General features: G+C 42.1%; 2 protein-coding genes across 8 annotated transcripts in view; one reads left to right on the top strand and one right to left on the bottom strand.

Moving 5' to 3' along the window:
* The window catches only part of Ints14 (integrator complex subunit 14), a 30,457-nt gene extending 26,964 nt beyond the window's left edge, over positions 1–3,493 (bottom strand). For 3 of the 5 annotated variants that reach the window (XM_047538701.1, XM_047538697.1, XM_047538702.1), the window contains exon 1: positions 2,881–3,002. The gene's annotated coding sequence lies outside the window, so the exon portion shown is untranslated. Of the gene's footprint in view, positions 1–2,595; positions 2,707–2,880; positions 3,003–3,476 lie in introns of those variants that run through there. The other 2 variants (XM_047538699.1, XM_047538698.1) reach the window with 2 other exon arrangements.
* An 8,615-nt stretch (positions 3,494–12,108) lies between these two features.
* The window catches only part of Slc24a1 (solute carrier family 24 member 1), a 36,998-nt gene continuing 22,000 nt past the window's right edge, over positions 12,109–27,106 (top strand). For 2 of the 3 annotated variants that reach the window (XM_047541844.1, XM_047541842.1), the window contains exons 1-2: positions 12,109–14,018; positions 26,643–26,696. In XM_047541844.1, the coding sequence (XP_047397800.1) occupies positions 12,111–14,018; positions 26,643–26,696 (1,962 nt within the window). In that variant the 5' untranslated portion in view covers positions 12,109–12,110. The remainder of the gene's footprint in view (positions 14,019–26,642; positions 26,697–27,106) is intronic. The other variant, XM_047541843.1, reaches the window with a different exon arrangement.

The following is a 27,106-nucleotide window of genomic DNA, read 5'->3' as shown; positions in this document are numbered from 1 at the left end:
AGAAATGAAAAGTTGTACCCCATTTGTGTACAATGAATCAAAAAAATTAAATTAAAAAAATTGACAAAAATAAATAAATAAAATGAATGCAAAATATAAAAATGGAAGACCTGGTAAAGTCATACTCCAAATTAGACAATGTTGGAAATTATTAAGCATGTCAAAAACAACAAACTGTGATCCTCAATAGTATCAATAGTTATTTAACTATGAAGGAAAATAAAATTAAAGAATAAGCATGAAAGCTATAATTGGGTAGAAAAGTCAAAATGTAGAAATGAAGGAAGCAAAGAGTTCTTTAAAATTATGGATTAAGAATTAGCAAGAAAACATTTCTGTGCTCAAAAGTAAAAAAGATCATGGATATAGAGACCTGTTCATGGTATACAGTTTGCTGCTACTCTACTGTTAAGCAAACTATAGTCTATTGACGTAGTGAAATACAATATAGGTAGAAATGACACAGATATAAGCAATATTTATATAATGGATTAGTAACTAAGAAAAGCAGGTCATGGGATTATATGTATTCACTACTACAACTTCACAAAAATCACACTGCATATGCCATATAGAACTATGGAAGACTTAAGTAAATATAAACAGGTTAGAAACTTAATGTTTACTAATTTTGGGGGGATTCACTTCCAAACATTTAACAATGGCCAGACTGCTTGTTAGTGCAGTGCCAAACTGCAAATAGGTGATATTCTGGGAACTCAGAACATATTGATTAGTGGAAACAATGTTATTATAAATAGATGTTAGGGACTGAGGTCAAATAGGAAGTCTATTAACCACATAACAGTCATAGAAGCATTTCAAATACAGTAATGTCTGTGTATCCAATAACACCAATAAAGTTAAATCAGAGACAAAAATTACTTTTTTCAGAGTCTGTGGGTTTCTTCTAGAATAAAACAAATAAGTTTAGGTATATTAACTTGTAATATTTTGTCTATGGAGTCTTTTTTATTTCTTTTCTGGGTTTTGGCTGTTGTTCAAGAAGCAAGGTACCATAACATATTCTTTAAAAAAAATATTTTTAGTTGTAGATGGGCACAATACTTTAAATTAATTTATTTTTATGTGGTACCGAGGAGCAAGTCCAGTACCTCACATGTGCTAGGCAAGTGCTCTACCACTAAGCTACAACCCCAGTGCTCCCTTCCCCATACCATATTGGTTAAAATACACTACATCGGACCATAAACTCACGAAAGGCAGGGACCATGTCTGACTTTGTCCACCAATGTCCTCCTCAGAACTTATCACGGTAAGTGGCCTATTGTAGGTGCTCAACAAATATTTGATAATGACAATGACTATCCCTAGTCACCAGACATAAAATTAATTTTTCAGCAAAATACATTCTAAATTTTAACTCTGACTATCAGAAACAGATTTCCTTCTCTCTCTTGAAATAGAGTTGAGGGTCTCCTACACCTCTGCCCAGGTATAGAGTTTACCCAAATCCTGTTCCATTCGTGCATGGAGACTTCATGTTATTTAAAAAGTTGGAGATCATGCTAGACACAGTGGCACACACCTGTAAGCCTAGTGATTTGGGAGGCTGAGGCAGGAGGATTGCAAATTTGAGGCCAGCCTCAGCAACTTGGCAAGACTCTGTCTCAAAATAAAAAATAAAAAGGGCTGGGATGGAGCCCAGTGGTAAGAAAGAAAGAAAGGAAGGAAGAAAGAGATTGAGAGGTTGGAAGTCATGGGGAATGTTGCCCTCATCTCTTAGAAAATGGGAAACATATACATAGATCAGGTATAAAAAAATGCGTTTCCAGGGCTGGGATTGTGGCCCAGTGGCACAGCACTTGCCTAGCATGTGTGGAGACCCGGGCTTCGATTCCCAGCACCACATATAAATAAATAAAATGCATTTCCAGACCATGAAATGTGCTGTTAACACTGAAATGAGTGACCACAGCAGTTACTCTTGCCTTCTCTAAAGACACCTCTGAAGCTGGATCTTCTGATTCATTTGTATCCACTCCCAAACGCATCTCCTCAACAATGGCAAAGTCGCGGGAAACCATACTCTGGTTGTAAGTAACAACGGTAGGTAAGAGAGGGAACTGATGTTTCCTGAAGGATGGTTCATTCAGCAGACTGGGCCTCACTAAAAATAAAATAAAAATTCCGCCCACTAGTCTAGCGATTTTGAGAGAACAGGAACCCTCACTTGGGTTGATTCTGACCCTCATATTACCCACACCCCACCTTGTCCCATATGTACTGTTTACATACAGCGCTTCCGACAAGAGTCTCCTTTCTCCAAAAGCCTACTCCTGAGAATACATAGTCACCTGACTCTGCCCTGAATGCCAAGTCTCCATCAGCTTCACATTTATAACTGCCCCCTGAAGGGGATAATTAGATGGTTCAAAAAACCTGATTCTCAGAAATCTGGTTCTCAAAGCGTGACTCCATTTGAATGTCTAAGTCCCCACTACTCTTGGGCTTCCCTGTCAGTCTATCCTGATGAGTCGCTCGGAGTTCTCAGATACAACTTCATCTCTAAACGCCCAGCCTGGAACTCGGAATTCCGACATTTGGATCGCAAATCGGAGGGTGCATTTTACCTTAAAATCAGTCTAAACCATGTGAGGTCTGGATGTGTCTCATGGGAAGAGGGAACAGAGGGCGAAATCGTGAAGTTTACCGGGAGCTGGAGACACCGGGTCATAGGTCGAGGGGAGGCGGGGGCAGGGGCCCGGAACTAGCGCCTCAGAGATGGCGCGGGTCGGTTCCCGGGGCCGCAAGAAGGCCGGGCGCTGGCCCTGCGTTGTTCCTCACCCCTAGCCCTTCACCCGGAGCCCAAATAAGCAACGAAAGGCAACCCCCGGCCCACAGCCTTCCCCGACTCACCCCTAGCCCATCGCCAACCACGGTCCTTCCACTTAAACTTTCCGCCCGCGCGCCACAGCCGGAACTATAGGGCCGCGCGACGAAAGGGAACCTGGCGCCCGCACTGCGCGCGGACTGGGCGGGTCCTCCAGAAGGGCCACGGCAGGGCTATGGCTCGGCAGGGACGCTAGGGTGGCGCGTCCTCTTCGACGTCACTCTCTTTCAAGTCTCCGCAGCTGGATCTGTCCTTTACGGCCCTCTCTCCCGGTCACCCCATTCTCGAGCGCTCCCCGACCTCATTTACACCTGGCCCTTTTCCTCACTGACCCATGGGGATCACTGAGCCAGGTGACACTGTGACCCCTTCATACTTCTGTCCTGTTACCTACTGTTTGCGTCTTCATGCTTCTCCCGCACATCCTATGAACTAGTTGACAGAAACTTTAAAAAATGTAATTCCCGGATGAGGAGTGCTCCTACTTAGCACTCTATATATTTTCTCAACTTACCCGAGCCCAATTTACAAGTCTCATGTCTTGGTCAAGTCCATATACTCACATTATCTCCCTTCCAGTCTTGAAGGGAAAGAGAGGGATGGTTCAATCAGTTCCCCTTACCCCAGGCGCAGTGGTGTGCTTGTAGTCCCAGTGACTGGTGGGAGGATTGCAAGTTCAAGGCCAGCCTCAACAACTTCACAAAACCCTGTCCCAAAAGAAAAAATAAGATTGGGGACTTAACTCAGAGGTAAAGAGGCCCTGGATTCAATCTCCAATATCTGCACACACACACACACACACCACACACACACACACACTCCACCCCCACTCCTGCCAAGAAAAAGTTCTCCCTATCCTGGCCAAGGTGCTTCGCTGAGGAATTTGCACTCAGGCTTCCCTGTAAAGCAGCCTGGGTCCCTGCCTGCCTCTTTGACCACCTGCTTCCCCACTGTAGCATGTGTCTTGAGGAGGCCAAGATGTGATATTTTAACCATGTAGGGAGCCAGGGAGTGCCACCTAAAGGTAGGTTTGAATGCATGCCCGCCAGCAGGCCACTGGTTCAAAGTTGTGGTTCAAAGCACATGTTGTACTAGTAAGTTACAAGTGGAAACAGAAAGTGTAGAAGGTCTAGGGCATTTTCCTCTTTATCTTTTAGCTGGGATGGGGTGAATAGGACCCAGAACAAGCAAGGAAATGCTTTGAACAGAAAACTAAGTCTCTCTGACTTTTCGCAACTTGCTCTATGGGAGAGTGTGGGTTCAATCAGTGTAGTTCTTTCCCACCTCTTATTTACAAAAGAAGTGGCAGATAAAGACAGTCTCTGGGAAGAACGGGAATACCTTCACCAGCATCAAGGCCCTGGGCCTGCAGACTGCCCTATTTGCTTCAAAACTTTCCTCAGCCTGACCGATCTCATGCATAATTTCTCAGTCCCTTTATTTTCTCCTGTCTTGAAGCATTGGACTGCCTTCACAGAGACTCTGAAAGACAGAACGGTTTGGTCTTTAGTCTGGCAAAATAAAGGTTAGTGACAGAAACACCCAGCCACTTGCAGGGTCTAGGAATTGGGGCTCACAAGGAGGTCCAGATAGCCAGTTCTCCTAAGGCACATGTTAAAATTGCATATTCTGAGGCCCTGCTGACTGGATTGGAATTTCATGGCTTGGTGCCAGATAATCTTAGTTGCTATGTTCCCAAAATGATTTTTCATCTACAGAATGAAGGGTAAGTAGTAAGTGGGGAAAAGAGAAAGGAAAAGCAGTGGGACCACTTGCCTCTTCTTCTCTCCCCTCTCACAGTCCCTGTGCTTTCATCTTCCTTATCTCCTCTAGTCTGGACTCTGTCCACTGCTAAATCATATGTCCAAGCTCTCGGCCAGCCCTTTCCCTCTGTCAGTCCCTCTTCTCTGTTCTACTGTTTTCGCTAAAGTAGAAGTCCAAATAAATCATAAATATGACCCTTCTCTCTTCTAAAAAATTATTTTTTGTTATAGAAAAATCTCAAACTTTACAAAGATGGGGAAACAGCGTAATAAATCCCTGTGTACTCTGACCTAGAGTCTGTCAACTCAGTCTTCAATCTTGTTTCATTTATAACTCTGTCCACTTTTCCCCAACATATTGTTTTGAAGCCAATCCCAGATAATATTTTGTCCCAAAATATTTCAGTATGTATCTCTAAGAGAAGAACTTTTCAAAAAGCATAATTTATAATATCATCACTGGGCACATTGGCATAAGCCTGTAATCCCAGCTGCTTGGGAGGCTGAGGCAGGAGGATCCAAGTTCAAAGCCAGCCTCAGCAACTTAGCGAGGCGAGGTACTTAGCAATTCAGTGTCTAAATAAAACATTAAAAAAAAAAAAAAGACTGGAGATGTGACTCAGTGGTTAAACGCTCCTGGGTTTAATCCCCAGTATGTGTATATTTATATATATACATATGTATATATAATTATCGGTTTTTAAATAATTAAACTGCTAATATCAAGTATTTAGTCACCTTTCTAATATCTAGTTGTCTCATAAACATCATTATTTTAACTATTTTTACACTTTGGTTATTTGAATCACAATCCAAGTAAGATCCAAACATTGAAATCTGTTAATGTATCATCAAAGACTTTTTATAGATTTCTTCTCCATGGCTCCTTTCCCTTGCAATGTTTTAGATGAAGACACTGTGGCCCTTTTCTTTCAATTGCTCTTAATCCTCTTTTAGTCTTTTCCAGAGCATTTGAGAAAATGACAAACTTCTCTCTATTCTAAAATAATAGAAAGACTCACCGGACAAAGAAAAACTTTTTCACATTTCCAATTCTGATTAACTTTGCCTCTGCTCTGAAAAGAGGAGTGAATCTTATCTGCTACTGGTTCCCCAGCATCTAGCATGTGATGCCAGATAAGCATTTGTGGAAAGAGGGTAGGCAGAAAAGAAGAAGGGTTATTCAGCATTCACTCTCTTAAAATCTTAGTAGCATCTTTTTTTTTTTTTTTTTTTTTTTTTTTTTTTTTTTTTTTTTTTGTGGTGCCGGAGATTAGAACCCAGGGATTTGTACTTACGAGGCAAGCACTCTACCAACTGACCTATATCCCCAGCCCCTTAGTAGCATCTTTCAATAAAAAGAAGATAAAGCAAAAATTTTAAAAACTAGTCTATGGAAAAAATTTAAAGTTTCAAAATAGATAAACTGAAAAATAAGCATTTCCTTTTCTAGAAAAGGAAATGTATATTGTATACATATATTTGTATATATGTATCTCTCTGCCTTGAGTATGGTTCCAGCCACTGGCTTGGAGAGATGAAATACCAGGGAGCTGCTTTTTGTTGTTGTTGTTGTTGTCCAATCTTTATCCATTGGTGACAGAATTACATCTATTCTTCATAATCTTTGCAAAATTGTCCCCATGCATGTATGTGTATATTACATATACAACATAATATATAATACTTTCCAATAAGTGAAATAACATTGTATATTACATTCTGTTCCATGCTTTTATTACTATTAATTAAGATATTGGGTGTATGCTTCTTTTTTTTTTTTCCCCAACAGTACTGGGGATTGAACCTAGGGGTTCTCTACCACTGGGTCACATCTCTAACCATTTTTATTTTTTCTTTTGAAACAGGTCTCACTAAGTTGCTCAGGCTAGCCTCAAACTTGCAATCCTCCTGCCTTAGCCCCTCGAGTAGCTGGAAATACAGGTGTACATTACCATACCTGGCAAGCTTCATTTCTTTTAACTGCTGTGTATAATTGACTGTTGGAAAGATGTGCCATCATTTATGAACCAGTTTTCTATTGACATTTAGACAGATTTCAGTTTTTTCTATTACAAGCAATTTTGGAATAGGCCTTGTAGGCCATTATGGAAGCTTTTACTTTAACCGAGGTAGAAAGTCACTAGAAAGTTGTAGCAGGGGCATGATTATAGTTGAACAAGGTCACTTAGGTTGCCATATCCAATTTATACTCTCTAACCACTATGTTCATCAGCACTAGGTGTTATTTAAATTTCTTAGTCTTTGTCAACTTATAGGACACTATAACTTATCTCATTGTGTGTGCCTCAGTCATCAGTCATCATTCCTTTATAAAATCAGATTAGTCATGGGGAGGTGCACTTAATGGGCTGTTTCTCACTTGCTTGGAGGGGAGGAGGTTATGAATATACTGGCACTTCACAGATTCCTGTTCAGCCTCACTGAAGCCCTCTCGCCTACCTATCTTATCTTTAGTCAGGTCCTTCTAGAAGGATACCTGATTATGAGGACAAAACCCTGCCTTGAGCTACTCTCAACCTGGAATTTCACCACTTGCATCTCCCTGCCTCAGGTCTGGTTCCAGTTACTGACTTGGAGAGATGCAGCATTGTGGGATCTTTTGGGGCTTATTTTGTTCACTTCTATCTGTGACAACTATACAGTCATTTTTAATCCTATAAACAATAAAATATAAAAAATATAAACAAAAGGTCCGAGGCTGTGACATTATACAGTGTTTGGCAGGTCAGGGTGCTTCTCCACAGGTTCTCTCACTGTAACTTTTACGACAGTCCTAGGAGGATTCTTGTCTTTCCTGGTTTTATATATAAGGGAACTGAGGATGAGAGGCTTTGGGAGACTTGCTCCTGGTCAGACTTGTTTCTTTGTTAGAGGTTACAAAGGAGTAACCATGGGTTAAATTCAGTCTGCCGACCATTTTGTCTGTCCCTTTCTGTTTTTAAATGTTCGACATTGGAATGCTTCTTGGTGGGCCATCCACATAGCCCTCAGTACTCTCATTCAACTCTGAGTAGAGCTGATTTTTATCCACCCAGGCCCTGAAGGCATTTGAATTTGCAGTCTTTGCCAAATCTTGTTCACTTTTCACTGTGCAACTGTAGAGTTGGTATCAACTTCAGATGCAGGCCTGGAAAGAAACCAGCCTTACCCATAAGCCCTTCACATCAGATGAAAAGTCTCATTCCCTCTTTCTTCTGTTCTAGCAGAAGGTGGGAAAGGCCTCAAGGTTTGGAGGGCAAGGAAAGGCCTTCTTGATGTCCTGCCAAAACCTCTAAGCCCTGCCTTCCTCAGCCCTTGATATTATTGTGAGGTCAGAACTGGTCTGCTCCTCCTGCCCTGCCACCCTGTTACAGGTAAGAATATAAAATATGGTTACTTTGTAGAATAAATCAGATCAACTTCCCCACTGCAGTGGTGCGGACCTTTCTAGGCCATTTGCTCTTTGAGTAAATGGTCATGTCTTTGAGTAGGCCTTCCACATTCTACCCAGGTGCAGCTCAGGTGCCCCATCTCAGCATCTTCCTTACTGGAATACACTTTTTCAGTCTGAAAACAAATATACTTATTTATTGAATATACTTATCAAATGCCAGTCATTGTTCTGAGCTCTGGGGATTCAGGAGTAAATAAGCCATGCAAGGCCCTGTCTTCTTTGAGCTCACCTGATAGTGAGAGAAACATGCATTAATCAGATGATCATGTTAATAATACTCAGTAGAGTGCTGAAACAATGGAAGGCATGGAGACCTGCCACCCTAACACTCCTCTGTAATCTTTAGCAGCAAGTGGAGTCTGTAATCTCTAAAAGTAGAATAATAATAACAATAACAACAGTACCAGTCACATTAATCTGTTTTATGTATTAATTTACTTAATCCTAACAACAGTCCTATCAGGCAGGTAATGTCATTACCATCCTCATTGCACAGGTAAGAGATCCACTTATGGTCCTGAGAAGCTAAGTAATTCGTTTGAACTCACAGGGCTGGCGCAGATTGTTTCTAGTCTTAGTCGAACAGCAAACTTTTCTACAGCCCATTGAATTTTAAAATGTGCCACAACCCCTTGAGAATAAAAGAGATGGAGCTAGGTTTACCTCTACAAAGCAAGATTTAAGTTAGACACAAGGAAGAATTCGTTGGCAACATTGATAAGCACAAGAGAAAAAGGAATCTTTTTTCTGGAAATTTGTTTCTCCCCTGAATCTTCCATACTGCAATAAACAACATTGTAAAAATAGGGTAATTTTTCCACAAAAATCATTCATATTTCTACTTCATCTTTCTGGGGGCAGGTTGAGACTATTAGACAGTTGGTATGAGAAGGGAAGAAACTAGATTTGGTTCTGCCCACAGCAGCACAAAGGCAAGGGTGTGTAACTCGCAGGGGTGAGCTCCAGGCTCCAGCATCCAGAGTGAGCCCAGGACACAGAGGTGGCACTACTGTGGGCTTCAGCAGAGGGAGCGGGTTACCTTCTTATGTTCCAGGCCACTCAGGGTGCCATGAGGCAGAGGTGAAGTCGTGAAGGATTACCTGCTGTTTCAGATTAAAGTAGCCTAAAGCAGCATGCCATCCGTGTACCCTGGAGGAAACAAGGGAGGAAAGAGGGGAAAGCAAAGTGAGTGGCATGATTGCAATGGCTTCCAGGGCGACCACTGCTGTAGGGTCATGAGATCCCCACTGGCTTACACCACTCCCACTCCAGTCAACTCCAAGTCATGGGCTGGAGGATGTGCAGGAGGCTCGGGAGTCAAATCCTTGGGTACTTGAGATGATGTCCTTCCCAGCTTGCTCCCCCAAGAATTTCCTTCAGGCCTAATTAAATGTATTACATGTGTGAAATGCTTTAAAATTTGCAAAGTACTTTCTTCACTATTCCTCAATTTTAATTTTGATTCTCATGACCACTCTACAAATAGGACAGGTATTATTATCCCACACTTACATTCTAATTTTATCAGAACCCAGTAGCAAGTGGCACCTAGTGCTAAACGGTTTTCTGATTTCTCAAGCCCCATGCACTTTCTTTTTTTCTTTTTTAAAAAATAATCTTACTGTTGTTGTTTATTTTTTATGTGGTGTTGGGGATTGAACCCAGGGCTTCATGCCTGCTGGGCAAGTGTTTTACCACTGAGCTACCTCCCCAGCCTCGCCCCATGCACTTTCTCTTGCATCTTCCCAAATCTTTCTACTGACTAAGCCTGGAAATCCTGGCTTAGAAACAAGCTTGAGAAGTTCCCCATTTACTCCAGGGGGCCCACAGAGAGTCCACCTGTGTTCCTGCTGGAAGGGCCACCCCCTCAGTCTTGGTCAGAGGCACTGGGATCCAGAACTTGTGAAATGCCCCTATAAGCTTCTTAGAGAAGGCAGGTATTAGCATGATTGGATATTCTTCCCCTGACATGCCCTTCACACTCAACCGACCCTGCCTTGAATTAGGATTCCATAGAGGAACTGGGGGCAGGAGAATGGGGTGTTTCCTGCTGTCTAGCTGCAGACTCACTCTTTGCGACCCTACATTCTGATAAGTTTCCAGAACAAAGAAGACACCCAGATGTCAAGGTTTAAAGGTAAATGATGTGCTTCGGTAGGTGAGATCAGTCAGAGTGTCAGCTCAGCTCTATTACACAGGCAACCTGCAGGGAGAGAGAACCTCTGAAGTTTCTGTGGGAGATAGTGGGCTTGCTCCAAGTGCTGAGTTCCAGCAAGGGACAAGGTGGCTGGAGAGAGATTATGGAATGAAGATTATAGCAATACAGAACAAAGAAGAAAGTTCACTTATTCCTGTTTCTTTTGTTGTTAACACAATTGCATTTGTACCTTTAATTAGCATGGTGTACTAGAAAGATTGGGGAATTAAGAGTCTCATCTGCCTGGCTACCCACAAGCTGTGTGATATTAAACAAGTCACATCTCCTCTCTGAACTTCAGTGTCTTCATGTCTCACATGGAGAGTTATATCAGACAGATTCTATGGGTCTGTCTGATATAACTGTCTGACAGCTCACTCCTAATATATTATTATCACATGGAAAACTAGTCATTTCTAGTTTTTGTTTTGTAGCAACTGTGGACATTGATTAGAAATTTAATAAATTTTACTTAGGCTGAGCCTCAATGCACTTTATAAAGTGAGTATTCTTTGAAGTCTTTCATGTTCTTTCTTCTGCATCACTGGGTAAAACTAACCCTATGTAGCACTTATTCTGTCCAATGCTTTTCACAGATTTTATATGTAATTGGTCTCTCAGGATTCTTGTGACATAAATACCATTGCTATTTTTTTAAAAATTTTTTAGTTGTAGATGGACACTATACCTTTATTTCATTTTATTTATTTATTTATTTTTATGTGGTGTTGAGGATTGAACCCAGTGCCTCATGTGTGTTAGGCATGTGCTCTACCACTGAGCTACAAGCCCAGCCCCCATTGCTATTTATATAACAATTATTATTATAATAATTAAATTTAAAAGTAAATATTATAATATGTGCATGATAAAAAGTTCAAACTAATAGGGTTTAGAGTGAAAAGTATATCTTCCTCTGACCTCTGATCCTCAGTTTCCCTTCTCCAGATGTCCTTCCAGAGGCCAATATATATGTTATCATACCCATTTCACAGATGAGACACCGTTCTGCCTGTTCAGGATGACACAACTAGTAAGCAGCAGAGCTGAGAATCCAGGCCTTTAGCTCCAATTTCCATGTTCTTCCAGTATAACACTTTGCCTGGGAAGCTCCATGACACTAATTTTTAAGCTTCGTCCTCTCCGGACAATAGAGTGGAATCATTTTAGAGAGTCCAACAAAACAAAGCAAAGCAAAGCAAAACAAAACAAACCACATGAAGTGTTACTGTCCCTGTCAGTATCCTTCTACTGCTGCCCATTACTGTTTACAGTTTAAAATCATATCTCCCCACTTCCCTCCTGACTTTGATAAGGTGAAATCTGTGACCTGGACACCAACTATGGGTGACTGAGCTCCCAGCAACTTAGGCTTGAACCTGAGGAGTACTGGCAGAGTTTTTGTAGGAGGCCAGGGAGGACCCAGGGAAGACTCAGGGAGGAGCATGCAGAACCCACCTTAGGGACCTCAGCTGCCAGCATGCCTACACAGCAGGAAGATTCCCTCTCCTCTCTCCTAAGAGCAGGCATTGTCCCCTGGAGCAAGAGGCACAGTTAGTTTATTCCAATAGAAACAAAGGCCCCCACCACAAAGCCCCCTGCATAATACTTCTGTGTCCCTGGGGTTCCCATCATCACTCTTTTCCAGCTCAGATGATTTTGGGTCCCAGATCTCCTTTTAGGATCAAACAACTTCTTTTCCCTCATCAGGTTTATGGATACCCCCAGACTGGACTTCATGGAGAAATCTTCCCTGACTACCAACCTGAATCTCGAAGCAACTGCAGTCTTCCCATGGACAGAATGAGAGGCCTTCTGTGACAGACATAACTGGTCATCATGGGGAAGCTGATCAGGATGGGGGCGCAGGAGAAGCGTTTACTCCAGCCACGGTGGCTTCACTGGAGTCGCCTGCTCTTTCTGTTGGGAATGCTGATCATCGGTTCTACCTATCAGTACCTGAGGAGAACCTGGGGCCTCCCCTCACTCTGGGCAGAAGTCTCTTCCCAACAGCCTATAAAACTGACCAGCCGGGACCTCCCCAATGATGAGATGATGATGGTGAGCCATGATCCTCCAAAATCTAGCTCTGAAATGGAGGCTGAGATGCTGGTACCCCAAGCCACAGTGGGTAAGAATCAAGCAACACCTAGAATGACAATGAAAAATACCCCCAGAACACCCAGAAGAATTGCCAAGATCACTCCACCAACACCAAAGAATAATCACAGCCCAAGAGCAGCAGGTACAGAAAGAGTGAAGGAAAATACCCCAACTACATCAAGTAGAATACGGAATCACTATACCCCAATTTCAAGCAGACAAATAGTAAAAAATTATACTCCATCATCCAGCAGAGGAATGAAGAGCTACAACCGAACTCAAGCCAGGGGTAAGGTGAAGAAGAACACCCCACCCCCACCTGGGGAAACTGTAGACACTTATGCACCAACCACATTCATGACAATGGAAACACACCATGCAGTAACCCCCAGGACAAGAGGGAAAGACAGTGAAACCATGGAAACCTATGCAATACTGGAGACCAGCTCTCCCAAGGGGATAGTGGAAGAGACCTCCCCAGCTATGCTCAAGAGAATAGTTAAAAACACCCCATCTTTCCTGACACATGAAGTAGAAACAAACATCTTGACTTCTCCAAGGAGAATGGCGGAAAAGAACCTGAGTAGCTCCAAAAGAGTAGGAAATAACAGCTCATCTAATGCCTGGAGGTTACTGGGGAAGGACAACCTGACGACTCCTCAGGGAACACTGAGGAGCACACCTGGAACACTGGAGCACACCTCAGCTGTGTCTGAGAGGCAGGTGACAAGAAGTACCGTGATGGGCCGCAGCCCAGTAAAAAACAGAGTCTCTGCTGCTACCCGGAGTGTTAGGAATCTCTTGCCCAGAACCAGTGCACCCTCCATGAGAACAGCCTCAGCCTCCATCCAGGAGCTGGCACAGAAACCTGCCACAGCACCCGGGACCTCTCTAACCTCCCAAGTCAGGGCAAATCCCACCATCCAGATCCGTCACTGTGTGGTTGTGGAACCAGCCCCAACCACGCCCACCAGCCCATCCCCAAGCCTGACAACGTCCCTCTTCCCAGAGGTGCCCAGTCCTAGTCCCTCAGCGATGCTTCCCAGCTGGCCAGACCAGCCCCAGGGAGAGTACCCCCCAGACCTGTTCAGTGTGGAGGAACGGCAGCAGGGCTGGGTGGTCCTGCATATCTTTGGCATGTTGTACCTGTTTGTGGCCTTGGCCATCGTGTGTGATGAGTTTTTTGTCCCGGCTCTGAGTATCATCACAGACAAGCTGCAGATCTCTGAGGATGTGGCAGGTGCTACTTTCATGGCTGCTGGAGGCTCTGCCCCTGAGCTCTTCACCTCCCTCATTGGCGTCTTTATATCCCATAGCAACGTGGGTATTGGTACCATTGTGGGCTCTGCTGTGTTCAACATCCTGTTTGTCATTGGCACGTGTGCCCTCTTCTCCCGGGAGATCCTCAACCTCACCTGGTGGCCATTGTTCCGTGACATCTCCTTTTATATCCTCGACTTGTCAATGCTCATCCTCTTCTTCCTGGACAACCTCATTGCCTGGTGGGAGAGTCTGCTGCTGCTGCTAGCCTATGCCCTCTACGTGTTCGCCATGAAGTGGAACAAGCAGATAGAAGTCTTTGTGAAAGAGCAGCTCAGAAAGAGACCAGTGGCCAAAGTCATGACCCTGGGGAACCTCAGCGAGGTAAGGAAGTCTGGTCGGGCGTCTCTAACTGATTTGGAGTGAAAGGGTAGGTGGAAGCCAGAGACTGAAGAGTGGAAGGAGCTGGGTCAGATTTGAAGACCTGGGTGGTTCTGGTTCCCTTGCTGCTTATTCAACCTTTACAGAGTACCTATGATGTGTCAGGCACTATGCTGGGGCCTTTGCAAATATAACCTTGACCTAACTCCTAATCATTCTATAAAGTGGTTATTATTATGATCCTCATTTGCAGGAGATGCAATTGAAACCTAAAGAAGTTAAACCATTTATTCAAGATCACACAGCAAGCAGGCATTTGAATCCGAGTTGGTCCTAGTTACTAGGTCTTTGGCAATTTCGTTTGAGTTGGCCTTTGGAGAATGTTCAAGGAGATACCAGACAGGGAAACATGCTAATCTCTTCCATGTGCATGGTGTTCAGAGTTTATGTAGCACCCTCACTTTCACTAAATCCTATTATTTAACATTCTAGACTTGCAGGGGGTGGGTAGGAAAGGGGAGGGTTTTTTTGTTTTGTTTTGTGCAATATTGAAGAGACTGGGAGCCCCACTCATCCACTGACAAACCTGCTCTCGGGGTAGAGCTTTATCTCTGTGTCTATTGGAGACCAGACACCAGGAATACCAAGCCTGGATCTTCCTGGCCCAGAAGTTCCTTTCCAAGAACTTCTTTGCCCCCTTGTGGGTTTTCTCCTGCTAAATTCAATTGGATGATTCAATAATCTGGAAGATTAGATTAAATTGGAGAAGTGACCTCTGAAAACTTATCCCCAAATTTTTTTGTTCTTTGATACTCTATAGTAAGGGTAACCCAGAGAACAGAGACCCCCATTTCTTTCCTGCTCCTTGCGTGCAAAGAGTACGAGGATTTAGCTACTTAATCCAGAGCAGTTTTGATGAATGGACAGGATGGAGACCAAACTCAGAAATAAGTCTTGGAGGTACCTGAGGCAAGGGAGATTAAACATTATTTCCTTTAGAATTTTTGAAATAATGTGTTTTGGTGAGAGCACTGAACAAAGAGTCAGAACACCTGGGTTCTAATTTGATCCTACCTCTAGTTAACTATGTGACTTTGGACAGGTCCCTTCCCCTCTCTAGGGAAAATGACAGAGTCCAACTAATCACTAAAAGTTTTTGTTCAACTCTAACATTCTACAATAATGTCTGTGTCCAAGTCAGTTCGGTCTGGCAGGACCCAGCACAAGAGTTGTCTGATCTGATCAGCTAAGCTCCTTTTGCCTCATTTGTGCATGGCCCAGAAAGAAGAAATGTCCAAACTGGAGTCATAATTCAGCCTTCTAACACCCCAGTCAGCACTATTTTTGACCAGATGTGTGTTCCAGGAAGCCACAGGCTTAAAAAAGCATGTTAGGTAATTTAAGATAAAGAAGCAGAAGCCTCCCTCCTAATGAAGTTCCCAGGGCAGGCCATGCTGAGGGCTGGTCACGAAGCCTTGCTCTCTCCTCTCAGAGAAGCCTTGGTGTGTATTAGGCCAGCTGTGCTCTACATGCCTCTGACTTGCCTCTTGGGACTTTGAGGCAATTGTGCTTTTCTTTAAGCTCTGTGAACTCTGAATCTTCTATTTCATCAGAGCTAGACCATCAAAGCAAAACTTGCGAAGCAAATGAAACATAATCATGACTCCAAAAGAGAATTTATAACCTACTTAAGAGACTTCAAGAGCTTTAGTAGCAGCTCTTTGTCAACCAGTAAACAGCATACTGATTCTGTTTGTATCTATTTGTTGAAACAAATCCAGTGTAATTTTTAATTGACAGCACTCTTTCTTTTTTTTAAAAAGCAAGTTGAATTACGGGCTATACTTGAAAATAAATCTCTGCGTATTTAAAATTAAAAACCCATAGGCATTAAACTCATTAAAATAAGTTCAAAATGCTGAGTGCAGTGGCACATGCCTGTAATCCCAGTGACGTGGAGGGGGGCTGAGGCAACTTCAATTGTGAACTGAAAGAAATAACAGTGACAAATATGTGACAAGTACTCTTATTCGATGCAAGAGTATTAAGTTCATTATCTAGATCTTGGTACATATTTAATGAATGAATTAAGCAAAACTTGCTCCAATTATGTCACATATTTAAGATTCATAAAGTTAATGCAAAAAATACTATTTTGAATACGCTATTAGCAGTCATAGAAATACTTTAATTGAATTCTGCTATATCTTTACATCAAGTATTTTTAAGTATAAGGAAATAAGAACAAGGTAAGTTCATTACTGAATGAATACTTTATAATTTTCATATTGGTTTACCTTCCTTTTGTATTTGATACTAGCATGTAGAGATATCTAGGTGCCATCCTTTCTCTTTTGTGTTTTATTTTCTTTTTATAGGATTAAATTTTTAAATTAATAAGATTAAAAAATAGATATTAGTAGATTTTCTAACAAAAAATGAGGTAAAATTTTACCTTAAATGGGTAGGAATGAATTTGATTCTTTTCAGGCTGCTGATATAACTGAAAAAATAAAGATTCCTTAAGGAAAATGCTCCATTTGTGTTTCAACAAAATAAATTTATAGTAAAATAAAATCAAAGTCATGCTTATCCATTTATTGGATTTATTTATGGTATAAGAATGCATTCCACTCAATAGACTAAAGTTTGACCTGAACTAGGAGGATCATGAATTCAAAGCCAGCCTCAGCATCGTAGCTAGTCATTTGGCAACTCAGCAAGACCCTGTATCTAAATAAAATATTTTAAAAAGGATTGGGGATGTGGTTCAGTGGTTAAGCACCCCTGGGTTCAATGAAAAAAGCTAGCTCAAAATAACTCAAGAACTATTTAAAAATGGTTTTTAAGCTGGGTGTGTTGGTACATGCCTACAACCTCAGCTTTTCAGAGGCTGAGGCAGGAGGATCCCAAGTTTGAGCCCAGTCTGGGCAATTTAGTGAGATCTCATCTCAAAATTGAAAAAAAAAAATTAAAAGAATTGGGGGAAAAAAGGATTGGGGATGTTTTAGTGGAGAGCACTCCTGGGTTTGAACCCTAATGCTAAAAAATAAAAATAAAAAAGGTTTTTAAATACATGTGGATTTAGAGTTTCACCCTGGGATTTCTTGTAACTAAAGAGGGAAAAAGAACCCCTTTTCCTTGTATCTTTGTCTGTGTTTCACTGGTTAGAAGGAAATAAATTACACTGTACTTCACTGGTAATCTGAGGGCAAGTCATTCTGTTTTGGATTCATGAAGCAACTTTATGAAAAGTCAATCTTTGATCTAGTAAACCATGCTGATTTTCATTTCAATTTAAGTACCCATCCCCATAAAGTGTTTTACCTTAACCATGATACTTAAACTATGGAAATGAACACACCTTGCTCGAACACTCGCTCACACTTATTTACTGGTTCACTCCGAGCCCTGATGAGGGGGTCTCTTCTTCAGGCATTACCTGGAGAAAGCCAAGGGCCAAGGAAATGGGACTTCTTCAATCAGACATGGCTCCAAAGTTGAGGAAGTCAGAGAAAAGTGGAGGAAGGCAGAGTGGTTGGGAGCCACAGAGCAGGGCTGGGGAGGCAGAGTCATAATCCTAGCAACTTGGGAAGTCTAAGGAAGGGACAGAGAGGAGGGCAGCATAAGCCAACTCCTCTTTGGAGAGAAACAGAGACAGGAAAGATGCCTGAGCCTCCACTTTCCTCTGCTGCCAACCTGGGGTGAAGTATAGAGGAGGTGACCACAACATCAAGTTTATCATTGCCCCTAAATGGGGAATTGAGCTTTGAATCTTCCAAAGGGTTTCTAGAAGATGCTCCATAAATATTTGGTTTGGTTTCTTCAGGAACCTAACAGTTCAGGAATTGCAATTAGTGAGAGAAAGGAGTTGAGGCAGGACTCCATGCTTGCAGATGACCTATTTCACACATTCAGTAGCTCAACAGTTTCTCATTAAACCCTGCAAGATTAGATTGTTCAGCCGGGCACGGTGGTGCATGCCTGTAATCCCAGTGGCTTGGGAGGCTGAGACAGGAGGATTGCAAGTTCACCAAAGTCAGCCTCAGCAATGTTGAGGTACTAAGAAAATCAGTGAGACTCTGTCTCTAAATAAAATACAAAGTAGGGCTGGGGATGTGGCTCAGTGGTAAAGTGCCCCTGAGTTCAATCCCCAGTACAAAAAAAAAGAGAAAAGATTAGATTGTTCTACTCATTTTGTGAATGAGGAAACAGAGATTCAAAGAGTATAATTAACTGAGTCAAAGTTATTCAGCTAGTTGGTAGTCTTACCTCTGATCATAAATCATTATGTCTGGATTTTAACCCAGGCACCACTGCTAACCGTCCCTAACACCCTGGGCAGGTCAATGCAGCTCGACAAACCATTTAGTAAATACCTCAGTGAAAAGCAATGGGAGAAATAAAGATTATATCTTTCAATAGAAGGGACAAATATGGAGAAAATTAAATGCGATGGAGGGACCCTTGTGCAAATGCTACAAATCACTTTGCTTTTCAGACAGGCTTATCTGTAAAATGAGTAGGATGAACTTGTGCAGGGGTTGGCAAACTTTTTCTGTAAAGGGCCAAACAGTGAATATTTTAGGCTTTGCATGTCATACAGTTTTTGTTACATCTACTTCCCTGCAGTGTAAAAGCAGCTACAGACCATAAACAAACAAGTGGGATGGCCACATGGTGTTTTCTAAGAGCAATGCACTTGCAGGTATTATCCCACCTGGATAGCTTGGAGACATACAACCAGCAAAGAATGATGTATTCTTTTCTCACTGAATATTCACCCAGCTGATACCTGTTGAGTTTCTGAGCTGGAGGACCTTTTACCTTACTTTTTGTTCTGCCCTGAGTATCCAGAGTCAGAGTAAAGGTTTTCTTTTTCCTTTATTTTTTTTCCACATATGAGTATTTCCAGAAATAAATAAATATTTTAGTATTGATCATTGATCTGTAGTATTTTATGTCTTTCTTTTGACAATATCTGAAAGAGAAATTCAGTGCTAAGAATATTTTTGACAATACTGTTAAATTGACATATATTGGTTTGAGGATGCCTTTTGTGACCCCAACATGGAAATGGTAAATTTTAATATCATTATCAACCTGGCTCTCTTTAAAACTTTATACCTGGTTTTGAAGCTCTTGATATAAATTCATTCTGGCTCAAAAGGATAAATCTCTGATCTACCTTGACTGTATGTGCAGAGTCACAGAAGGCCAAAAGATGGCAAAGTGAGATGCTAGACTAACTGAAAGCCTTATTGGTATTTGAAGGACGTAGGGGCCTTCTTTACATGTGGAGTCAGGAGATTAGTCAGGAAGGACAAGCCATCCGCAGGAAGGCAATCCCATGACAAAAAAGGTATTCAAGCCAGGAAATGGGCCTTGTCTGGGCCCTTTTGAAAATCCCGTATCCACCTTCTGCCCCAAGGGTACTTTAGAATGTGGAACTCTGGGGAAGTCTGCCATTTGTTCCTGAATGCACTGGGGCTATACTCTTCCTGGCAGTATTTATTTATTTATTTTTAAAATAAGCCAACAAGACCCCAAGAAGGCAAACCCAATGCCTCTGTAAGGCGGGTCCTCCCATCTTGTCAGGGTTGACATCTGTCTCAAGCACTTCCGCCAGGCGCAGCATAGCCAGCTCCTGCAGTAGAAATAAGGAGGCCACTAAAGGCTAACTGCCTCTGAAAGCCCTGCCCATCTAGGGTTCAGGGAATCCCCTGTGCTCCCAAAGAGCTCATCCCAGTCTGGGTTAAGGGGTTCCCTCCTTCAATTCCTTGAATAGTAGTCAGCTTCCCTCCAATTGTCAGGAGAAAATGGTGAGAATAGAATTATTTTATTTTATTTGTTGAGATAGGGACTTGCTATGTTGCCCAGGCTGGTCTTGAACTCCTGGGCTCGAGTGATTCTCCCATCTCTGCCTCCCAAGTAGCTGGAACTAGAGGTACATGCCACCACACCCAGCAGAATTCTCTTTTTTTGGTGCTGGGATTGAACCCAGGGGTGCTTAATCACTGAGCCACATCCCCAGCCCTTTTTAAATTTTATTTTGAGACAGGTCTTGCTAAGTTGCTTAGGGTCTCACTGAGTCACTGAGGTTGGCTTTCTAAAAACAATAATCTTTTATTTTAGAGAAACTGTTGCACAAAATTTGAAAATTTGGAATCCATAAAAATTGGAAATGTGTAAGGAGGAAAATAAAATGTTACTCTTGCCTTCTAGTCTTCTTTTTTCAAGTTCTTTTTAGTCATACATGATAGTAGAGTGTATTTTAATGTATTATACATACATGGAGTATAACTTCCCATTCTTGCAGTTGTACATGATGTGGAGTTACATTGGTCACGTATTCATATGTGAACGTAGGAAAGTTATGCCTACTGTCTTTCCTAAACCCATCCCCTGTCCTTTCCCTTCATTCCCTTTTGTCTACTCCAATGAACTTTTATTCTTTCCTCTCCCCATTATTGTGTGTTAGCATCCACATATCAGAGAGAACATTCGGCCTTTGATTTTTTGGGATTGGCTTATTTCACTTATCATTATAGTCTTCAGTTCCATCTATTTACTGGAAAATGTCATAATTTCATTCTTCTTTGTTTATATATACCACATTTTCTTTATTCATTCATCTGTTGAAGGGCACCTAGGTTTGTTTCATAGCTGAGCTATTGTGAATTGAGCTGCTATAAACATTGATGTGGTCACATCACCATAGTATGGTGATTTTAAGTCCTTTGGTTATATTTTGAGGAGTGGGATAACTGGGTCAAATGGTGGTTCCATTCCAAGTTTTCTGAAGAATCTCCATATTGCTTTCCAGAGTGGTTGCACCAATTTGCAGTCCCACCAGCAATGTATGAGTATATCTTTCCCCTCACATCCTTGCCAACATTTATTGATTCTTGTATTCTTGATAATTGCCATTCTGACTAGTGAGGCTGCCTTTTAACATGAGATCCTCCTGTTTCAGCCTCCTGAGCTGCTGGAATTACAGGTATGTGCCACTGCTCCCAGCAGAATTCTCAATTTTAAGATTACTTTTCTTGATACAGTTTGCTTAAGCTTTTGGTGTTCACATGATAGTGCTAACAGATGACAAAATGAATGTTCAAGAAATTAATATCAACAGCAAAACTCGAAAATCTGATCATGCCTAGTCCAACAGTTTGCTGTTTTCATGGATATTTATATGTTCATCATTGAGAGTTTATGTGCATTCAGTAATATTTTCTCCCAGTGCACATGATGGGATTTAATATAAAATTACATATTTGTGGCGTTCTACAAAAAACAACTTGATTTCTCAATGCTCTGCTACCTGAATTGATTGGACATATAAAACCAACAAATTTTATTTTAGTGTAGGGGAGTGGGTATATTAATGGTAAATAAGTACATTAAGAAGATAATTTCAGAGTATGACAATTTCTATGACAGAAATAAACAGTGCATGTGATGGAAAATGTACAGTAGCCCTCTTGATAGAGAGAGAGCCAGAGGAGGCCTTTTAGGGAGTGAGCAGAGGTCTAAGTAGAGATTTGAAGAATGAGAAGAAAACTGGGAAAGGATTCCTGGGAGAAGAAACAGCATTTGCGAAGGCTCAAAGCTGGAAGGAATTTGACACATTATAGGAAAGAATGAAGGTTAGTGACTATGCGGTAGAATGGTACAGGGTCCCTCTGAACAGCAGGGCGTGAGCAGAAGAGCATATACAGAGTTTGAGTTTTATTTGAAGCTCAATAGGGGAATGATATAATGACAGTCCTGTTTAGAAGGTCCCTCCCTAATTGCTGGGTAGAAATTGAATTGTAGGTGTGCAAAAGTGGAAGAAGAGAGTCCAGTTAAAAGCTGTTATGAGGTTGGGTATGCTCAGTCACAAAGCGCTTGCCTAGTATGTATGAGAGGTACTAGGTTTGATCCCCACCCCTGGGGGGAAAAAGCAGCTCTTATGAGCATCCAGCAGTCTATATATTGAGAGAGTAGGCTCCAATTATCTTTGGGGCACACATTACAAGATCCCCAGTGAGTGGCTGAATCTGAATAACATATATAGTACCTTGTTTACAGCTTCTCTTTGGCAAATTTCCAAATAGTCAGCATCAGTACTCTTGTACTTTGGAACCATTTTAAATAACACAACACTTGAACATAAGCACTGTGATATACCAAGACAGTCAATCTGATAACCAAGAGAGCTACTAGGTGACTAACTGGCAGGTAGCATATACAGCATGGATATGCTGAACAAAGGTTGATTCAAGTCCCAGGCAGGACAGAGAAAGGATGAGATCTCATAACACTATTCAGAACAGTGTATGCTTTAAAACTTATAAATTGTTTACTTCTGAAATTTTCTATTTAATATCTTTAGATTATAGTTGAACGCAAGCAACTGAAACTAAGAAAACAAAACCGAGTAAGTGGGGAGACGATGACTACTATTACTACTATGTGCGCCCCCCACCCATATTCAAAGATATGAACACATATCTTTGAGAGATGTTTTAAAGACAGAATCATCTGAACTTGGTGATGAAGTGAATGTGGAGGGTGAGAGAGTGGGAGAAGTCAAGGATGACGCTGAGCTTTTCAGCTTGTGCAGTTGAAACAGACGACTTGAGGATGAATAGGTTTAGGGAGACTCAAGGGCTCCCACCATGGAACCATGAGATTGGGCATCTATCCACTTACCTCCCAGTAGATATAACTCCAAGGAGGCAGTTATATGAGTACATCTGGAGCTCAGGAACAAGGTCTGGGCTGGAAGTAAAAATCTGTGAGTCACTAACAAATGTATGGTAATTAAAATCAAGGCTGACAAAACCAAAAAAATTTTAAAAAAAGCAAAACACACACACACACACACACACACACACACACACAAATATGGCTGAAAGAGAGTCCAGGATTAAGCCCTAAAGAACCCCAACATTCATTCATCTTGAATACCTTTGTGTGAGGCCTGTGTCAGATCTGGGATATGGTGTTAGATATCAGGCACATTCCCAGGTCTCAGGGAGCTCAGCCTAATGGAGAAAGTGGAGTTGATCCAGTTTCTTTGAGGGACCTGATACTTGTCAAGAAAAAGAATATAAAGTCATTGCTACAAAATTAGGAGCAAGTCTTTGAAAGGTATATGTGTAGGGGAGAGAGAGGCCCTGAGGTTTAAGCTTCATCAGCTCCACAGTGAATCCTCCTCAGTGTGGAAGACAGAGAAGTAAAACCAACAGTGAGTGTCAGGTGTAATGATGTAGGTCAGTGCCTAGGGAGTCCATGCTATAGAAGCAGACCAGAGAGTCAGGGAAGGCTTCCTAGAGGGGGTGATGCTTAGCTGAGTCTGGAAGGAGAGGCAGTTTACTGACTAAACTGGGGTCTTGTAGACTTGTTCAAAGGCCAGAGGAATAAAAGAGCACAAAGAGACTGTAGCTGTGCTTTCCAGAATGGTGGCCACGAGCTATGTGCAGCTTGAGCACTTGAAACACTGCTAGTCTGATTTGAGAGGTGCTGGAGTGGGCAGTGGTGTGCTTTGCTTTGAAACTCACTGTGTCTGACAGGTGGAGAATGAACTAGAAGAGGAACAAATCAGTAGTCAGAAAGCTCTTGCAAGTCTCTGTAGGCAGGAGAGGGGAAAGACGGGGGCAAATTTGAGAATTTTCAGGAACTAGGTCTGATGGTTAATTAGTGTGGCTGTAGGGGAGAGGGAGGAATCTGGGAAGTTCTGAGTTTTCCAGTATAGAACATGTGGGTCAGGGGCCGACTGTGCTTAGTGAAGGGACACAGTGAAAAGTGTGCTATCTTGAGTGTGGCCTGGGTACAGGCAGGACAGACTGGAGACTCAGGAAATATTTGTTGAATGAATGTTTAAGAAAAGATCCCAGACTAAAATATGTGGTACAGGAAGTGTGTAATGAATGTTCTAGAAGAGAAATTGCTATATCAGTGGGAGATAGAAACTGGAGGTCAGGGAGAATAAGCCTCTGAGCATCTGCCACAGTTTGCTACCCCAGGTTCCCATAAACAGCTGCAAGAGACCCATTTCTCATTCTCAGTAAGAGGTATCATAGGAGCTGGGATATTTGGCTGACATGATGCTCTCATTGTTTCCTCTCTCCCTTTTCTGTTTTTTTGTGAAGAGAAGGTGAGAGTGATTAAACTGAAGAAAGAGGAGGAAGGACAGTGTGATGTGAGAGACAAATGTAGCAATGTGTCCATGATAAGGGCATATTCAGAAGGGAGCTACTTGTCAGAACTGCTAAATGAAAACTGGGTGCAGCATCGCACACTTGCAATCCCAGCAACTTGGGAGGCTGAGACAGGAGGACCGCAAGTTTGAGGTCAACCTTAGAAACTTATCAAGGCTCTCTGTCTCAAAATAAAAAATAAGGGTTGGGGATACAGTGCCTCTGGGTTCAACCCCCAGTACCAAAGCAAAAACAAAAATTCTGCTGCTAAATGGACACCTTGGCCACACTCAAATATAGAGGCTCATTTATAATCAGTTGAAATGTCAATAATTGAAAGAGAGCTACTAAAAAATACAGATTTGACTTCATTTCCCTATTTGTGCTGAAAAAAGAAGTGTGACTTAGTGAAAAACAAAAACGAACAAAACCCCCAAACCTTGTATCAGAGACCCCTCTGAATGGAGATTAGGAGCTCAGGAAGGTTCTGTCACTATCTTTGTGAATATGAATGAGTCATGAACTCTTTCTTCATGTCAGTTTTCTCATCTATCAAAATAACAGTAATAACACTAGCTCTGTCTATTTCACAGTTTGTATTACTGATTAAGAAAATTAATGTGAAAAGCTTCAGAAACTTAGAATTGCATTCTGTGGGTAGCCATGAACCATGAACCCACAGAGTATTTGACTTGAATAAATCTGAATGGCAGAGAAGTCACTAAGGCTGTGCACCATGGGGCTAAGATCAGTCTCTGGCTCCTCTGTGGATGGAGCCAAAGGGTAGCCTGACCCTCAACATTTCTTTACCTCTAAAGAGAATTCACTGGGTGAGAGTTGGACAGGATAAACAGGATATCCCAGTAATCTTACAGGTATTTCATGAAACAATTAGGGGGATTTGTTAAAATGCACAGGGCCCCCTTTATATTCAGACTGACTCTTTCTACTCTGACTCATTTGCTTGTGTGTTCATCCATTCATTCACCCATTCATTCATTCAATGACGTGTGTCCAAGCACTCAAGCCTTTCCTGTCCTTTAAAACTTGAATTCCACCTACTGCGGAAGCCTTCCTGGCCCTCCGCAGCACGGCACCTTCATCTCTACCTCTCGTGTCATGAACCACGTTCTGCTTTGTTTTGCATCTGTTATATCTGTCCCAATTCCTTTCTGGATAAATAACCCATGTCCTCAAACTCTTCTATTCCTAAAGTCCATAGCATGACACTATATAAGCAGCAGGTACTCAGTAAATAAGAACTGAATGAACGAATTGGATGGGTGGGTGGGTGGCCCTGGATCAGGCACTATTTCTGTGTTTCCCGAGCTGAACAGAGAAGGAAGGGTAGCATGTCCACCTCTGGTTTGGCAGTGGAGATTGGTGGGGGAGGGAAGCAATGGAGGGTAAAGAATTACTGGGGCAACCATTAGTGATCTGCTGTCTGAAGACAGTACTGGTTCCTTGGGAGTATCTACTCATTCAGTTCACCTTTACTGAACACCTACTGTGTATAAGATACCGTGCCACGGGTAACAGAGATGATTATAAGTTCACTACATGGCAAAAAAAAAAAAAAAAAAAAAAAAAAAATTGGAGTCTAGCTGGGTAGACAATGCATACAAGTGAAAAGTTAAATGAGTTTTTATAAAAGTTCAAATGGTATTAGAAGGTTGTGAATGAGAAGTAGCCAGCTAGTGATCCAGATGATAATTACTGTGGGCTTAATGCTTTTATTTGTCGTGAACTGCCTAGGACCGTCCCACTTCCCAGCTGGCTGCCTCAGAGTGTCCACAAGACACACGGTTGGATTTTATTATCACAACATGTGCTCCCTGTTGCTATGCAGTCTTTGAAGAGAAACATACAGTGAGCCGGACTAAGAGTGCTGGGGATGAAGGGGCCATTTGGAAAAGCTTTATACCAGACTTCATCCTGAATTTTTTGAAAAATGGATAGGATTTAGGCAGTTCAGAGGAAAGGGGATGGCATTTTAGTCAGGGGAAAGAGCAGGCACCAAGGAAGAGTGGTTGGAATGGACTAGGTATATTTAGAGGACAGTTCATTTATTCATTCATTTAATATTTATTGCACTTTTTCTATGTTTGTATATACAAATAAATTGGGAAAAGTGCTTTGAAGGAAAAGAATAGGCATCTATAAAAGAGAATCATAAAAAAAAAAAAAGAGAATCATGCTTAGCAGCCTGGGAGAAGGTGGCATTTAAGTAGAGACATGAAGATGAGAAAGGAGGGAAAGAGCTTTACAGATTCAGGGAGAGGGGGCTGTGGTACAGGCTTCAAGGGGACTGAAGACAATGGCACATCCAGGGGCAGAAAGGCAGTCAGACTGGTCCTGGAGAGAGAGGGAAGCAGGGAGAAAGAGAGGTCTCTCCATGACATCTGACGCCTGTTCTTGTGATTCCTGTTCCTGTTTGCAGCCTGACGGTGGGGCCATTGCAGGGGAGGAGCAGCAGGATAACAGGAAGCTGCAGGTGGGTGCCATAGGGAATCTGCCCAGTGGGGACATTGCAGAGTCTTAGTATATAGCCATAGACCCAGGGCACTATGGCCCTGAGGCTGGGGAAACTGGCTGTGCTCTGACTTCCAGGGTGAGCCAGGAAGAATGTCTCCTCCAGTTGGCCTTCCAGGAAGTGCTAGCTAGTTTGGGAGCTAAATCCTGTAGGTCACAGCTGGCCTTATCACTAGCCTGCTGTATAGCTCAGGTCTCATGTTCTGCATATGAAAAATGAATTTGGACCAGTTAAACTCAAGTCCTCATTTTCAGTCCCAGTGTCGTATGATTGTTTAATATAAAAGCCTAAATACTGGTGGCTTTCGAATGCCCCAGAACTAAGAGGAAAATAGGAGGAGCACTGGAGGGGGCCGGGAGGTCTGCAGTTTC

Source organism: Sciurus carolinensis, chromosome 2 (assembly GCF_902686445.1).
Source record: "Sciurus carolinensis chromosome 2, mSciCar1.2, whole genome shotgun sequence".
NCBI lineage: Eukaryota > Metazoa > Chordata > Mammalia > Rodentia > Sciuridae > Sciurus > Sciurus carolinensis.
Note: the sequence above shows the minus strand (reverse complement) of the source record. Positions and strands in the feature narration are given on the sequence as shown.